General features: G+C 38.8%; 1 protein-coding gene across 1 annotated transcript; it reads right to left on the bottom strand.

Moving 5' to 3' along the window:
- Nucleotides 1-11,230: 11,230 nt before the first annotated feature.
- Nucleotides 11,231-14,212, bottom strand: LOC105223243 (uncharacterized). The gene is made up of 2 exons (XM_049456000.1): nucleotides 12,216-14,212; nucleotides 11,231-12,124 (listed from the first exon to the last, which is right to left on the bottom strand). Exon 1 carries the CDS (start codon nucleotides 13,722-13,724, stop codon nucleotides 12,483-12,485), a length of 1,242 nt encoding a protein of 413 aa, XP_049311957.1. The 5' UTR covers nucleotides 13,725-14,212; the 3' UTR covers nucleotides 11,231-12,124; nucleotides 12,216-12,482.
- Nucleotides 14,213-15,162: the final 950 nt, after the last annotated feature.

Raw genomic sequence — 15,162 nt, 5'->3', positions numbered from 1 at the left:
GGTCTACCTCATTGACAGCAGTAGTTGAATGCTATATGTAAGTTTTTTATTAAATTGATATTTCGTTAAACATACTTACAAGTATAATACTAATAATTTGATTTTCGAGAGCATTTGTGCGAGCATTTATATGGCGCATGCGTATATCAATGATATGTTTTTGTGCACTTAATGCTTTATTCAAATGAACCAGAGTTTTAAGGTTAAAATATGAGTGTTGGACTATAGAAATTAAACGTTTATAGAAGAAGAAATGTCAAAAACTTTTGGGGCCGAGACTTAAATTATAATACTTAAATACAGTTTTCAAGTCAGCCGACCATGAACAATTTATAGAGAGTAAATGTACTTGATTACTTGGAGACATTATCCGTTTCACAACAGAAATATGGTGTTAAACATTCTCCCATAGATAATTTGAACTACTGCTTTAAGGGGGTCATCCCGTGTGACCGATTAAATAATCGATTTTTTTTGATTTGCATACATCTAATCTAGAGCATTCATAGAAGTAATTTTCCGAAATTGAATGTAGTTGGAAAGTAACAGGAGTGAGAAAGTAAGGTTTTTAGAGCGCGTGGCCTACACACCTGAATTTTCAAACGTGTGTTTCTCGAAACTACATTTTTTAAACTGACGTCCACGATTTCTCAAAAACGGTTGCATCGACTGCTTTAAAATTTTAATGGTAGATTTATCACTCATGTGGCTTTCTCCCGAAGTAGGTAGGATTTTTGAAAAATATTTTACCGTTTTTTTTTTTCAAAAAAATGCAAACGCAAAAACGTGGAGTTTTGAGTTTTAATGTTTAAAAGAACTCCAAATATTTAATTTTCAAGATATGTTATATGTAGATCTTAGTTCCGGTGATAGCCAACACCTCCAGATTAATATGATTTTTTTTTTTTATCTTGAGCTAGTCAATCTGCTGGAATCATGGACGTCATGAGATGGCCAACTGACGCATCAACATTATTGTTCATGTTGTTGTGATAATATTGTTTAAACTTTCGATTTTAGTAAGAGGATGCCTGGCCTTTTAGCTAGAATGTCAGTATTATATACATTTATACATTATTGGTTTTAAGAATATGGTATATATTATTGGTTCATATTAGCTGAAACACGAGATTTCAGAATGGTGCAGACAGATCCAGAAGACTGCAGGAAATGTCTAGAGCAGCATACTCGGGAAGCATATATTGCGCACTTGTTCCGCACGACCACTGTGTAAGCATCTGGGCTCCCCACACTTTGATACACTGGAAGAGTTATCAATAGTGAGGCCGCAGAGCCTGTTCAAATTCTCGTCAAGCGCAAACATCCCACTGGATGACTACTCCTCTTGTACCTAGCAACTGAATTCCATCTGGTATCGCAAAGGACCAAAACCTTTTTACCTCTACTGAATTGGAACTCCTCTTACCATCTTTTAAACACACCGGTTAGGGACCTTTCTAAGGAAACTTAGTCTGCTCTTTTCATCGCCCATTAACATTTTTTCTTAAGATCTATGTACATTGCATATCGAGAAACCATTTCCACTAATACTGCTTATAAATTTCGACGCATTCCGAACTTTTAGGCAACTGCTGCGATTTGTATGTTTCAATATCCAATCGGCAAAAAAATAAATTTGAGATGAACTTATCCCTTAATTCCATTTCGGTGTTCAATTTGTAGAGTGAAATTACTACTAATTAAGCCACACAGTCTCACAGAAAAAACGGTCTCTCAATTTCATTAAAATAACTCCCACATTGGGCGATATACAGGCTAGACTCGATTCAAAACATTTTTCTCGAGTTTCAAAAATAGTTGTAGAGTTAAAGGAACTGACTAACTTATTAATGCACTGAGTCTGATAGTTCCATATGGCATAATAAACAATTATAAAATATTGTTGAATTAAATGATTGGCTTAATCAATAAATCTTCGAAAATGTCTTTCAAACTTTCCGAGTAAATAACTAACCTTTTAGAAGTTCACAGCAAAGTGTTAAATTTATAAAAAAAAAAGTGCCAAAACAAGAGTGTTTACAGCAAAATCTTTCTTAGGTAAACAACCGTCTGACTTAACCAGATGCTTTGCTGTGAATAAGGGAAGCAAACAATTATTTAAAAAAGTGGAATCAACAACAAAATCTATCTATGTATGTATGTTTTAACATATGCTAAAAATATTATTTTAGGGCCCGGATTTCTATGGATTTACAAATTAAAATTTAAAATTAAAGAAGTAGGCGAATTAAAATGTTTGCGTTAAGATGGCATTTGTTAGAGCATATTTTTATATAATTTGCACTAATAGAATTTATTTGCATATTATGCATAACAAAGCATTTTTAGTGGCATATTTATACTCTTGCAACCCGTTGCTACAGAGTATAATAGTTTTGTTCGCCTAATGGTTATACGTATCACCCATAGCTAAGCGAGATAGATATAGGTTATATAGTGTATTCCAAAGTAAAGAGGACTTAAAAAAAACAGAGCAAATGGTTTTTTTTGCCAAAATCAATTTATTTTATTCAAAAGAGTCACCTTCTGCTTCAATACATTGTTTTGCACGGTCCAAAAGCATGTCGAACGAGTGTTTTAGCTCGTTGGCCGGTATAGCCGCCAGTATGCCGGTGCAAGCCTTTTGAATAGCCTATACGTCTGCATAACGAGCAAATGCATTTTTCCGAAAAAGAAGAAGTCGCACGGTGCCATATCAGGTGAATACGGTGAGTGGTTAATGGTTAAAAAGTGATTTTCGGTCAAATAACCGGTCACAAGCATCGATCGATGAGACGGCGCATTATCGTGCAACAAACGCCAACTTTCATCTTCGCGAAATTCGGGCCCAAATGTTCAGTAAAAATGCCATAAATCGATGTTGTGGAGATTTTCAATGATCATTTCGGCTGATTTTTGATGAATTCACGCACAGTTTCGATGGAATTTCCGGTGATCACGGATTTTGATTGACCCACATGTTGATTGTCATTTATGTCCTCACAACCACATTGAAAACGTTGAAACCGCACTATGCTACGGGATAGGCAATGTTTGCTATAAACTTGTTTCATCAATTGAAACGTTTCGGTAAAAATTTTACCAATTTTAAAACAAAATTTAATGTCGACTCTTTGTTTGAAGCTCATTTTCGCACCGATAACACAAACATACTGACACTTAAAACGCAATAACTTCACTTCCAATCAATAAAATGTCATAAATTCTCACTGGACAATCGATAAAGATAGAAGATTCTAACGCACCAGTAGACATATAGATGCCGCCACCAGGGACGCTAGATTCAAAAAGCCCTGTTTACTTTGGAACGTACCTTGTACATATATATATATAAATGATCAGGATTATTATTAAAATAAGATATGAAGCTGTAATTTGGCACAGAGCATTGCAGCAGCAAGGGCCACCTGTGGACTGAAACTTTGAGAAAGTGGGTGTCACTCCCCTTCTAATATACTTAACGTACATATCTTCTAGACCACTGCAGCTACAATAACCACACTCACAGAGGACAATTCTCATAAGAACTATTAAAAATAGTGTGAAAATTGTTGAAATAGGATGATAACTCCGCCCTCCTCATAAAACGTAAACTGTTAAAAACCACTTAAAGCGCGATCAATTAATAAATACATATTCCAGAGACATTAAATTTTAGCTCCGAAATGGTATGAGACGACTTTAAAGCATCCGGTATACTACTTGGGCAATGGGCGTGGCACCGCCCATATTTAGGTAAACACACATATCTCAGGACATGCTCGATCGATTTCAACCGAATTCGGGACATAACATTCTTCTTATTCCACAGTACGAATATGAGCGAAATCGGACTGCAACCACGCCTGCTTCCCATATAAGTAATACAAATTTAAATTTCATTTGATTCTTTCACCTTCTGATATGCAAATCAAGAAAAAATTAATATAACGGAATAAAATTATTCAGTAATAAGTAATTTACAGTAATAATTCCCTTGACCAAAAATGTTCCAAATTCAACCAAAACTGTTCAAGACCGTAGGTACCGAACATGTGGACTCCAGTATCTATAATTTACTTTTGACCGAAAATATCGGTAAATGTGTGAGATTTACAATTGAAATTCGGACAAAATCCTTTCCTAGCAATAGTACTTATGTGTAGCAAAAATGGGTTGAATCGGGTCAATACTATTTTATATAACGATTTCGACCTTTCGGGTAACTTTATACTGGATATAAATAACTACATAAAATAGATAAAATTGGGCGAATACTTGACCCGGCCCCCTTACAACTAATATCAGGATTTTCGAACATCTGGCTGATTTTGCTCCATTTGATTGGGAATTGTATAAGAGGTTATCAATGAAACCCAGGGAACGTAATGATTAACGTGTTTCTAACAAAGCTTATTCCGAATATGTCGGTTAATGTATGAATTATATAAGTTATACATATGTATATGTAAAACTTCTTAAATTCCCACACTCTGGTTGGCATTTTGGACGTATTGCCCTGATTGATTCCTGCAAGTTGCAAGAATATTGTTACAAAAAGTAGTATTAAGTCGTATTTGTATTACTATATGCATCCCTGATTATGAACAATAGCTGTAGGTATATGGAATAGCATTTGTCTTGTTGTAGACATCTGGCGCCACGGCTGTCTGCTTGTCGAAACAATAGACATCTGGCGCCGCACTGTCTGCTTGTCTAGTTAAACAATTGCTGAGTCGGGCGCCGCGACTGTCTGCTTGCGTCTGGCGGCGTATAGCCGTATGTTCTGGTAATTTCCGGACGCGATATTCTAGAAGGACACGTCGGCATCAGCGAGAAGTGCGTGGTTATATAAGCCGTGGCAGCGCCAACGTAATCAATCAGTGCTAAGAGTAAACTGCTATAGTGTAGACGAGTTGTGAAATAAAGAGTTGTTGAATTAAATTAAACAGTGTTGATTTTATTTGTCAATCCAGAGATACGAACCTAACAACGTAAACTAGCAAGAGTAAATTCGTAACAATTGGTGTCAGAAGTGGGATTGTCAAATAATCCAAAATCAAGATGGTTAAATTCGGAGAATTGAGAATTCAGCAATTAAAAAAAGGAACTGGAGGAGCGTAATTTGCCGATAAGCGGGCAAAAGGCGGATCTGCAGGCACGACTACGTGAAGCAATGGAAGCGGATGGAATTAATGTGGACGAGTTCGAATTTGATGGGCCAGGAACTTCTACAAAGGTAGAAGAAAAATTAGAAGAACAACGAACATCATCAAGCGTAGACACTAACATGCTATTAGTGGCTATTAGGCAAATAGCAGAAAATGCAGTGCATACAGAAAATCGTCTGGCACAGCAAATAGCAGAAAATGCAGTGCATACAGAAAATCGTCTGGCACAGCAAATAGCTGAAAATATATCACGAATAACAGAAAATGTAGTGCAAACAGAAAATCGTCTGGCACAGCAAATGACGCAAATAGCTGAAAACACATCACAGTTAGAGTCTCGCCTTACACAACAGATTACAGAGAATAATACACAAGTGCAAGAGAAATTTTCAAAATTTGAAGACGAATTAAGCACTTTAAAAAATGGCGAAGAAAATTTAAAATCAGAAGTTCTGCAATTAAGTAATCGTGTGCGAGAACTGCAACTGCATGGCCCTGCACCATCAACAAATAATCAAAGATTGAAGGCACCCACATTCGATGGAAGTATTCCATTTCAAATTTTCAAACTTCAGTTTGAAAAGACAGCAACGGCCAATAACTGGAATGCAGCGGACAAAGTGGCGTCCTTGTTTGTTTCATTGAAAGGACCGGCAGCAGAAATCCTTCAGACTATTCCAGACTGTGAACGGGACAACTATGAGGCATTGATGAGTGCGATAGAAAGACGATATGGTAGTGAGCACCGGAAACAAATATACCAGATCGAACTGCAAAATAGGGGTCAGAAGATGAACGAGTCATTGCAAGAGTTCGCAACTGAAATCGAACGACTGGCTCATTTGGCAAATGCAGATGCACCTGTGGATTACATTGAGAGGGTAAAAATTCAATGTTTCATAAATGGAATTCGTGATGTGGACACCAAACGCGCCACATATGCATTGCCAAAAAGAACGTTTGCTGAAACGGTTTCGCACGCCCTCACACAGGAAACAGCTTCCCTACTAAGTAAACCAGCACACAAAGTACAAAGGGTTGAAATGGAACAACCGGCGCTGATGGAAGAAATATTGAAGACTCTGAAGACAATTGCTGCACAGCGAGTAAATACAACAGGCAGATGTTTCAACTGTGGAAAAGCGGGTCACTTTGCCCGAAATTGCAATATAAAGGTAAACCCATCAAAACGGAACCAACCAACAGAACACCGAAAGAGGATTCACCACAAAAATGCGGATGCATTATCGCGTCGCCCTTGTCCACCGGAACGTAAACATTGCTCCAAATCAGAGAGAAGAGAAGGTATAATCGACGTGCGATTACTGAATATAGAACCTGAAGACGATTGGACTCCTCACCGCATCAGAATTAATCAGCTGGAGGACCCTGATCTTGCAAAGCTGATAATAGCCAAAGAAAATGGGGTACGACCACCAAAGGAACAAATAAGTAGCGAGAGTCCAACGGCAAAAGCATATTGGGCCCAATGGAACAGCATAAACCTCGTTAATGGATACCTTCATCGTACCTGGGAAAGCGAAGATGGCAAACAGTCTCGTCTGCTGATCATAGTACCGAAGTCCATGATCCCGAAAGTATTGAAAGAATATCACAATGGACCTAGTGGAGGGCACCTTGGAATAACAAAAACTATAGAGAAGATTAAACAACGGTTCTACTGGATCGGTTGTCGAGATTCCATAGCAGAATGGATAAGTAATTGCGTAGAGTGCATGGCAGCTAAAGGTCCTAAAGCCAAAAGTCGCGGTAGGCTACAACAGTACAACGTGGGATCACCATTTGAACGAGTCGCAATGGATATTGCAGGTCCGTTCCCAACCAGTACGGCCGGAAACAAATATCTACTGGTTGTCATGGACTATTTCAGTAAATGGCCAGAAGTATATGCCTTACCAAACCAGGAAGCGAAGACAGTAGCCGAAGCGTTTGTAGAAAATTGGATAACAAGATTCGGAGTGCCCGTCGAATTACACTCAGATCAAGGCAGGAATTTCGAATCTTCCATTTTCCAAGAAGTCTGTACATTATTGGGCATCCACAAGACACGGACAACAGCGTTACACCCACAATCAGATGGGATGGTAGAGAGATTCAACCGAACGCTCGAAGAACATCTGCGGAAAATCGTTGATAAAGACCAACGGAATTGGGACAAGTGCATCCAGATGTTCCTGCTGGCGTATCGTTCAGCGAAGCACGAGACAACTGGTTACACGCCAGCAAAGATTATTTTCGGATCTGATCTGCGACTCCCTGCTGATCTTAAGTTTGGAACGAATCCTACAGCTGTAAGAAATGATGGAGATTATTGTTCTGCCTTAAAGGAAGAAATGAATGAATTGCATCTAATGGTAAGACAGCATACGCATCTGATGAGCAATAAGATGAAGGACCGGTTCGATCAAGCGGCAAATTCAAAAGGTTTTGAAGAAGGTGATCTGGTCCTGTTGTACAATCCACTTCGAAAGAAAGGCTTGTCCCCGAAACTGCAGACAGCCTGGGAAGGACCCTATATGGTGATGAAACGACTTAATGACGTGGTATACCGCATACAAAGAAATGGGAAAGCACGATGTAAAATGAAAGTAGTACATTTGGAGAGGCTCGCCCCATTTGGTTCAAGAGGATTTGTGCCTAATCGGGACGATTAGGCTTTAGTGGAGGGCAGTGTTACAAAAAGTAGTATTAAGTTGTATTTGTATTACTATATGCATCCCTGATTATGAACAATAGCTGTAGGTATATGGAATAGCATTTGTCTTGTTGTAGACATCTGGCGCCACGGCTGTCTGCTTGTCGAAACAATAGACATCTGGCGCCGCACTGTCTGCTTGTCTAGTTAAACAATTGCTGAGTCGGGCGCCGCGACTGTCTGCTTGCGTCTGGCGCCGTATAGCCGTATGTTCTGGTAATTTCCAGACGCGATATTCTAGAAGGACACGTCGGCATCAGCGAGAAGTGCGTGGCTATAGCCGTATGTTCTGGTAATTTCCAGACGCGATATTCTAGAAGGACACGTCAGCATCAGCGAGAAGTGCGTGGTTATATAAGCCGTGGCAGCGCCAACGTAATCAATCAGTGCTAAGAGTAAACTGCTATAGTGTAGACGAGTTGTGAAATAAAGAGTTGTTGAATTAAATTAAACAGTGTTGATTTTATTTGTCAATCCAGAGATACGAACCTAACAACGTAAACTAGCAAGAGTAAATTCGTAACAATATAAAATGTCCGATTGCACCCGAACTTCCTAAAGGCGCTGATATACACATATTTGAGAGGCGCAGTGACAAAGAGATCAAGTTTGTACAACTCAATTAAAAAGAAACACCTAAAAAAAATGCAACCTATAATTAAAAGTAATAACTATCGAGTCTGTCATATGACTAAAAAATCTACTCAAATCCATGTCCTTAAAAAAGTGAAAACACTGGACGCGCGGAAATTCGATTTAACAAATTAGTTTGTAAAGTTGGAAACAATATAGTGGAAACTTTTGGAGATTTGAATTGAAAATAAGATGACTATTATCAAAACGAGGCCCGCCTAAAGAGTAATCTATAAAATACAAGTTCTTTCGATTCAAGCTTATTAGAAATTTACACCGAAACAAATAGCGTTCAAAGTGCTGAATTTTTACCAACGATAACTAATCCTTTAGATAAGAAAAAAACATAAATCGCTTTTATTTTATTCAATAAAAAATTAAACCCTAAAATCTCAATTTATTAATGCATAATTCATTCCCTTATAGTTATATTCTACATACTTATATAATCTCTATAATCTCAGCCCCCCTCAACTTTTGCTCTTCTACCTACTGCCTGTTTTGTCCAAAAGTCCGCGTTCGTCGTCCAATTTGAAGATTTAATCGTTCGTGTGTTCTTTGAAATGCTTGCTGCCGATGAAAACACGATACATTTATCTCATTATCCTGATCTGGGTTACACAGCCTCTGTATGAAATGAGATAACCACGCTGTCTGCGCATGCGTATCGTCTATCTACTTTCCACCTCGAATGCTCGGCTTATCATTGCTAATCAGGAATGATAGAATTCAAGATAAAACTATATATAAGTTGTGTAGAATTGGGTTGTTAAGTTAAAAGAGTGTTCAAAGGGTAAATTTTAGAAAGCACCCCCGAATTCGGGAAGTTGACTGCAAAAAATGGGATCGTTGATATTTCCACCATTTTGTTTTTGACATAAACTAATTTTTATTTTGTAGTTCAATAATACCACTTTATATATGTATATGTAAAAAAAATCGGATGTGGTCTGCTTTTATTCTCCCATATCAAAAGTGAAAAAAATTACCTTTTCTGACGGTACTAGAGGTATCCCGCCCCTTAAGGAAACGATATCATATTCACATCAATGGCATTGCCCAAAATTCTAATGGCCAGTATTCTTACACTAAAACATTGGTCTACAAATACCGTCAATTAGAAAATAACAGGTGACGAAAACTACCGCAATGTAAGATTTCAAACGGAGAGAAATTTATCATCCCATTGAAGACGAAGGATGCTCACTAGTGTAAAATTTCAATGCCGATTTAACAAGCGTATGTAGAAGTTTAACCGGAAATATAATGAAACCAACGATAGACGCACGCTTCGTCATAGTCTGAAAGTTCTATTCATGGAACATACTTGTAGAACCGGCATCTTAATAAAAGATGAACAATAATTCGGAGTGATGCGATAATTTGGATGACTTTGGGAGGATTGTATTTGTGCAACAGGTATATATGTATGCATGATGAACAAGAGAAGGCTTGAGGAAATCAGTGCTTAGTTTTCCAAAAAAAAGCACAACTTAGCTATGCCCGAAGAGAAACACGAATTAAATTACATTTTTCGGATACTTTTTCGTCGTTCCTCCTTCAGCCTCAATAACTGCCTTAATTCTTGAAGGCATGGAATTCACGAGAACCATAATTAGTTTCCTTATAATGGTCAAACCAGTTCTAAACTCTTTATCAATTGACTTTTATTTGTTGGCTTCCGTTGAGCAATTTCACACTTCATTATGTGCCATAACTGTTCAATAAGGTTCAAATCGGGCGAGTTTCCAGGCCAATCCAAGCGTTGAATCCTTAGATCGTTAAATGTGTTGGCCATTTAAAAATAAAAATTCGATCTAAATTTTATACACGATTACTTTTCACTCTAAACTTAACCACTTTGCAGCAAAGCATGGCATTGGGTGAATCTGGAAGATTAAGCAATCCCTATAAAGATAATGTTCTTCAATGACGGAGAGTAAAAAATTTTTAACGCCTGTCGCATATTTTTGTGCATTTATTATTCCATCAACAAGGTATAAAGGACCTAAAACATGGTATGAAAAGAAACCTGAAATCATTTGTTTTTGAGGAAGCTTAATATTTTTACTACACAATTATTCTGGAAGCTCTCACTTTCTGAACGGCGCACGTAAAGCAAATTTTGTGAGCTTGGCAAATTAAATTTGCTTTCGTCAGACCACATAATCTGTTGTCAATTATTTTGACCGCAAGTTTGATACTTTTTAGCCCAAGAAAGTTGGACAACCTACATGTTTGTGTTAATAATGGCTTTTTGGCAGGGCGACATCCATATAAACCCACATCACTAAGCAGTCAGCGTATGGTTTCGACACTTAAATCCACTCGGAGAAATTTTTGCAGTTCCGCCCTTATAGCAAGTGCACTTTTAACGCGGTCGCTCAAACGTATCCACCGTAGAACCTGGTCTGTTCTCTCAGTTGATTTTCGAGTACGACTTGATCCCTTTTTACGCTTCAAAACACCACTATTCTCGTTTTTTTTAGTAAAAAAGTGAACAATGGTTGAATGGCTGCAGCCAAGTTCACTTTTCTTCATCTAATGCCAGTATGCAATTTTTTTGGTAAAGCGTTTCTTCTGATGATTTGTCATTTTGCACAATACACAACCAAGCCATGACTTTAACTGTACAGAATTCAACCCATTTTTATAAAAACTAATTTGTTTCTCAGTGACTCCTACATATATCTAGTAGGATTCTTTTTTCAATGTATGTATATTTTATTCGGATATCTGAAAAACTAACAAGATATTTTTGTGATCCCTAGAATGCTTAGCCTTAAAATCGCTGTGTCGAAATCGGTTTTAGACCCATTGTCTCTTGGGTAAAGTTGTTCAGAATAATCCGTCGGTCATTTCCCGCATATGCGATTTTTAAGTTTTTTTTTGGCTCGTTGTATAACCTGTGTACATTATATGTGATACAAACTTTCAAACTCTCTACTGTTTATGATGTTGTTGTTTTAATAAGTAAGATATTTTAAATTTTTGTAATTATGTATTTAAATTTTTAATTGTGCCTTGAGATCTAGGTCTACACTAATTTTACATGAACCGTTTGCTAATCAGCATTAAATACATATGTATATGTGAATCAGGTAGCGGGAAGTCAGAAAAATCAGAAGTCATGCTTCCGGAAATTCCTTGACCTTCTTGGATATCATTTCCTGTAAACATATGTGTTGAAATTTAGTCCTCGAAGATGTCGAATCGGTAACCAAACTCTCGATGAATGGAAGCAGAGACCTCAAAACAATTTATTTTCAGCATCTGGCGAAAGCTCAATGTCAATTTTACGTATACGAAACATGGTCCGGTGGCGTTTACTTCGGCATTTCAAACTTAAATAATTGACTCAGCGGATGTAGTATTTTTCCGATTACTACAGTAGTTGCAGTAGTTAAAGCCTCCATCACCACCGCCAAAATTTCAATCTATTCCTTTAGGAAGCATTATATATCTAATAAAAAAACAGGTTTTTGAAATACTTCCGCTCTCCACCATATATTGCTGATTGGTCTTGTGGAGCCCGCTTTCAATTTGGATTACAATTTTTTTAACTGTTCATGCAAATTTTACCATTTCCTCTCACCAGCTTCCTCTGAAAATTTAAAATATGTAAATATTTTTTATTTTTTTTTAGATACATACGTACATTTCAAGAAAACAATATTTTAAATAAATTTACTCACCGCTAGCATTTATGTATGTCTTCGTCCTGGTCTCAGCAGCTCAAGTTCGCATCCGAAATTGCAAAACTGGAGATCGTCGTCAGGCGGAATGTAGGCTAGTGGTGTCGACTTTTGGTTCAATTCTGACCCAAAACCAAGCTCAAATTATATTTATATTTTTGACCGCCAGCGACCTATGGTTATTTGTCCCTAATTAGGACAACATCGGCATCGTCTCTTTCGAGACGAAGCAAGAATTTGGCGGAGACCGCCTATGTGTGCATAGGGTTAATCTGAAGGATTTTTATCCTCCAGAAGTGAGAGATTCGCACCAAAGACGAATTCAGTACTAGTACTTGAAGTTTGCAGGTCATCCTCCCTGTCGTCCCAAGGTATAATTTCAAGAGCAACTTTTTCGAAACCATAGTTAACGACTCCTTTTGTGAGGTTAAGAGCACCGAGTGATTCCTTGTTTAGGAGCAACAGCACTTGCCGATACGGTTTCTGAGTATAATCTAACCTGATGACCCTCCAGTCGTGGGTGGGTAGTGAAGGATTGCAATAACGCAAAATCTCCTCAATTTCTTCAGAACTAGAAGGTTCAGCTGGGAGCCAGACACGAGCTCGTGGGCGAAGTGGAAGATCCTCTTTAGGAACCGCCGCGAGTCTTGCTCCCTTCCAAACTTCGCCTACTCTGGCTACTGCTTCCTTATAAATGAATGCCGACCGTTCGTCGGCACATCTAATTAGTTTATGCAGTCCACAATGCCAACCGGCACTTTCGCACGTTGGAGGTGGTCCAGGACTTCCCCTGACCACTTTCATAAAAACCGCGGATATAGCCGCCGCTACTCGCTTCCACTCCTCTCGGGAAATAGCTCCATCTTCTCTGCTGCGGTCAAAGACACCAAGTTCTATTGGACCGATGTGTTTTGCGTTATCATTGATCGTATGTACCGGTCCTGTCCGTGCGTTTTTACTGATGGAGGCTTCCTCCTCGTGCGACCTATGCCGTTTACGCGCAGATTGGGCCTCTCTCGATCCTGCTCGCTTAATTTCTCTACCGCTCAGCACCCGTTTAGCCCACTCAAGAGTGCTAGCATGCTGCTCAGATTCTTGCTCAGTGTTTTTGCCGCCATAGCGCTGTAAAATCTTGGTTGCCATGCGACGATCCGATTTCAGTTTTCTACGTTCTGACATCTGTTTCTTACCACGGCCCTTAGCGCTTGCTGAGGTTCTCGAGCCACTACTAATTGGAGCAGAGGTTCCTCTGCTACTGCTGGCCATTTCGTCTCGCACGGCACACTTACTTGTATTACTTGTGGGTAAACACCACTTTCCTTCCACTGAATTACCGCCTCTTGTAGGAAGAAGCCACGTTTCTGTGGAAATATTTGCATTAGCTCTTGCGTAGAACGGTTCCGTTCGCATAGGTAATGACAGCCATCCTGGTACATTATCCAATTCTGAATAGGCAGGTCCCCACCTACCTTTCCCTTCGTTTATTTGTTTTGAGTTTTTAGTATTCATGTTTCATGGGTCCCCACTCAGAGCCGCTATCCTTCTCCCGGATAAGTAGTCGCTTTTAATAGTCCCAAGGTTATCTCAATTACGAGGCCAAGGCGAGGGTTGACGCACGCCCTTATGAAGCTATGCGTTCAGAGCCGACCAGCGTAAAGAGGGAGTCGTCTCAACCTGCACCTACCACACCAACTTAATGATGACGGGAGAGGAACGTACTCTGAGGCCTGCCAGGGTTTTAACGGGACGGGGGCAGCCTCAGCATTAGCCCGCCAGCCATTTCTGTAGGGTGTCACCCCTACATACTGAGGTGACGGAATACCTCGGCCACCAGCCCAGGATTCAACCAAATCCAATAACAGTAATTTTGTTCAAAGTCCATGTCATTGCAAGGTCAAATATCTGTAGTAGTCTAAAAGGCCGTGAAGGCCACAGGTCATTTAGCGTTACCCAGAATGCACCGCGTGGAGGCGACCTGCCTTACATTCCACTCTACATAAGAAAATAGGATTTTTATAAAAAAAAATCCCATATGTTTGTTGTATTCTCATAAATTTGGAGGTTGCGGGATGGTGACTATTAGAAAAATTTATTATTTTCTCCTTTCGCGAATATTTGGAAGCGTTTTGTGTTGTCCCAGACCCGATGAAGAATGACACTTCGGAATTGTCCTTCCAGCGGCAGACAGAGATCTTGTTGGAGTTTTCATACCACCTATCATATGAATCTTTGTGTTGAGAATGTCAAATTTCGTATCGAAAGGTGACAATTTGCAGAAAGCATTAATTTTCTGTCTCCATTTGAAAAAAGTGCTGCAGAGTAGCATCGAATGCTTGTCAAGGCATAAGGTGATCTTTCTCTATCAGAACCAACAAGAAGGTTTTAACGGTTCTGAGATAATGTTTTTTATGTGAGAAACGAAGAACATGGAAGAACGTGCAAGCAATATTGAATGAATATGATACTTTGAGTCAAAATCAAATTGCAGCCAAGTTAAATATTGCGCAACAAACAATTACAGACCATTTGAAATCTATGGGAAAGATCCAAAAGTTAGGAAAATGGGTGTCACATGAATTGAATGGAAGGCAAATGGAACACCGAAAAAACATATGTGAATATTTTTAACTTTTATTCAAAGACAAGAAAGAAAATCAGTCATCGAATTGTCACTGGCGATGAAAAATGGATCCATTTTAAGAAACCTAAACGGAGAAAATCTTGGGTTAATCCAGGACCACCATCAACATCGACTGAGAAAAGAGATCGATTCGGTAAAAAGGCAATGCTCTGTGTTTGATGGGACCACAAGGATGTGGTATATCATAAGCTTCTAAAACCTAGTTACAGTTAATACTCACAGCTTCAGGCAAGAAATGATCAATTTGAACCATCGGTTCAGGATACAGAGTACTTGGCTGGGAGATGCTATAGTTTGGTTAATTTT

Source organism: Bactrocera dorsalis, chromosome 4 (genome assembly GCF_023373825.1).
Source record: "Bactrocera dorsalis isolate Fly_Bdor chromosome 4, ASM2337382v1, whole genome shotgun sequence".
Classification (NCBI taxonomy): domain Eukaryota; kingdom Metazoa; phylum Arthropoda; class Insecta; order Diptera; family Tephritidae; genus Bactrocera; species Bactrocera dorsalis.
Note: the sequence above shows the minus strand (reverse complement) of the source record. Positions and strands in the feature narration are given on the sequence as shown.

What these genes read in the sequence shown, in the direction of transcription:
- LOC105223243 (XM_049456000.1), bottom strand. Translation starts at nt 13,724, where the DNA reads ATGAATACTAAAAACTCAAAACAAATAAACGAAGGGAAAGGTAGGTGG.